The 2,500-nt window shown below is 40.9% G+C and overlaps 1 protein-coding gene across 2 annotated transcripts in view; it reads left to right on the plus strand.

The window, feature by feature from the left end:
* The window catches only part of ston2 (stonin 2), a 37,716-nt gene that overhangs the window by 7,592 nt on the left and 27,624 nt on the right, over nt 1–2,500 (plus strand). The window contains exon 3 of one of the 2 annotated variants that reach the window (XM_042072692.1): nt 574–732. In XM_042072692.1, the coding sequence (XP_041928626.1) occupies nt 574–732 (159 nt within the window). Of the gene's footprint in view, nt 1–573; nt 733–2,500 lie in introns of those variants that run through there. The other variant, XM_042072694.1, reaches the window with a different exon arrangement.

The following is a 2,500-nucleotide window of genomic DNA, read 5'->3' on the forward strand; positions in this document are numbered from 1 at the left end:
TCCCTGCTGCCTACTGCTCACGGTGGACTTGGCAGTGTGTGTTTGTGTATGTGTGTGTGTGTGTCAGTATGTGTGTGTGTGTGTGTGTGTCAGTGGTGTTTTGGTGTCTGTCAGAGTGCATTATCACCACTTTGTAATTCACAAGTGGAGCATCACTGGACTGGGTATATAGTGTGTTGCTTGTTTGACAGACTGTATCTAGGTGCTCTGCTTTGGTGTGTTGAAGCTGGACAGGGCAGGGCATTCTCAGTGTGTGTATGTTCAATGATAAGTTGAGTTATGCTATAGTTGGTTGGTAGGGTGTTGGTAGTTGCCATGTGGATGTACGATAGCTTGAATTGGCTGAGTTGTGACAGCTTCCTGACACCCACATGTTACCAGGTGTATGTATGTGGGCTGCTAGATTGAGGTCAGTGTATTTGAATGCTCTCTGTGTGTGTGTGTGTGTGTGTGTGTGTGTGTGTGTGTGTGTGTGTGTGTGTGTGTGTGTGTGTGTGTGTGTGTATGGACATGCACACATGTGTGTTGCTTGGATAACCATATCTTTTTGTGTTTGTGTCCACTTTCCTCCAGGCAAGGGGAGCGTCCCCCAGTTGCCTGACCGAGCCCTGTCCGCCTCAGACTCCTCTGCCTGGGGAGAAGAGACCCCTGCTCAGCCCCCTCAGTCCAGCTCCTGGGTCCAGTTCGAGGAGAAGTCCTCCTCCCCTCCCCCACCCCCGTTGCAGGTAAAAGGTATGACCCAGATAGAGCATCCTGTCTGAGCCACTGATGGTGTGGAACAGTGCTGCTCTGTTACAGTGATCTGATTGGACCCCGTGTGTGTGTGTGTGTGTGTGTGTGTGTGTCTGTCTGCATGCGTCTCATCTTTCACCGCCCTCTCTGCATACCTGAGCTGCCCCGAGCTGCCCCCTGGCACCTGTGTTGGACTGCACACACCTGAGCTGCCCCCTGCACCTGTGTTGGACTGCACACACCTGATATAGCCTGCAGATAGAGCATTGTAACGACAGAACTTCCTGTGTTCAAAATGTCCACATTCTCACTTCCTCAGTGCACTGCAGTGAATGACTATGATAGTGGTCATCCATAACACAGTGTACAAGTTTGTAGACTAGAGAGTAATGATATATACAGAGAGGGCTAGCTGGATCTCAAATCTAAAGTGGGTGGACACTGGACAGCCGGAGAGAGTGCAGGCCTCTGCCAAGGCCAAATGTTTTGTGCTGCAACGTTTGTGAAAGTGAAACATTTCACAAGCCACCCGGTTGGATACTCACTGTCCTGGCTGAGGTGTATAACATCAACTTGACCAGTGTTTCTCGAAACTTTTTCAGACTAAGGACCACTTAACCAATAATAAAAAAAACCTCACAGACCACCTAACTGCCTAAATATCCTGGATAAAAACAATAGGCCTACTTCAGCAATATATTACACAATACTCACACATAGGCAGTTTAAGAAGCAGCTATATAAAACATGATATTTTAACACATCTGCTCATAGACTACTAGGGATAGCTTGCATACCACCACCAATTCAAGCATGATGAGCTATACTGTAAGTTTGGATGAAGTTGAACTTTGCAAAGGACATGCTCCGTCCTTCCCACTCTTGTGTATGTGTGTATGTATGTATGTACATGTACAGTATGTATGTATGTGTGTATGTATGTATGTATGTATGTATGTATGTATACATTTATGTATGTATGTACAGTATGTACAGTATGTATGTGTGTATGTATGTATGTATGTATGTATGTATGTATGTATGTATGTAAGAATGTATGTATGTATGTATGTATGTATGTATGTATGTATGTAAGAATGTATGTATGTATGTATGTATGTATGTATGTATGTATGTATGTATGTATGTACAGTATGTGTGTATGTATGTGTGTATGTATGTATGTATGTATGTATGTATGTATGTATGAATGCATGTATGTATGTATGTATGTATGTATGTATGTATGTATGTATGTATGTATGTACAGTATGTGTGTATGTATGTATGTATGTATGTATGTATGTATGTATGTATGTATGTACGTACAGTATGTGTGTATGTATGTGTGTATGTATGTATGTATGTATGTATGTATGTATGTATGTATGTAAGAATGCATGTATGTATGTATGTATGTATGTATGTATGTACAGTATGTGTGTATGTATGTATGTATGTATGTATGTATGTATGTATGTATGTATGTATGTATGTAAGAATGCATGTATGTATGTATGTATGTATGTATGTATGTATGTATGTATGTATGTATGTATGTATGTACAGTATGTGTGTATGTATGTGTGTATGTATGTATGTATGTATGTATGTATGTATGTACAGTATGTGTGTATGTATGTGTGTATGTATGTATGTATGTATGTATGTATGTATGTATGTATGTATGTAAGAATGCATGTATGTATGTATGTATGTATGTATGTATGTATGTATGTATGTAAGAATGCATGTATGTATGTATGTA

The sequence above is a fragment of the Alosa sapidissima genome, chromosome 19, assembly GCF_018492685.1.
Source record: "Alosa sapidissima isolate fAloSap1 chromosome 19, fAloSap1.pri, whole genome shotgun sequence".
Classification (NCBI taxonomy): domain Eukaryota; kingdom Metazoa; phylum Chordata; class Actinopteri; order Clupeiformes; family Clupeidae; genus Alosa; species Alosa sapidissima.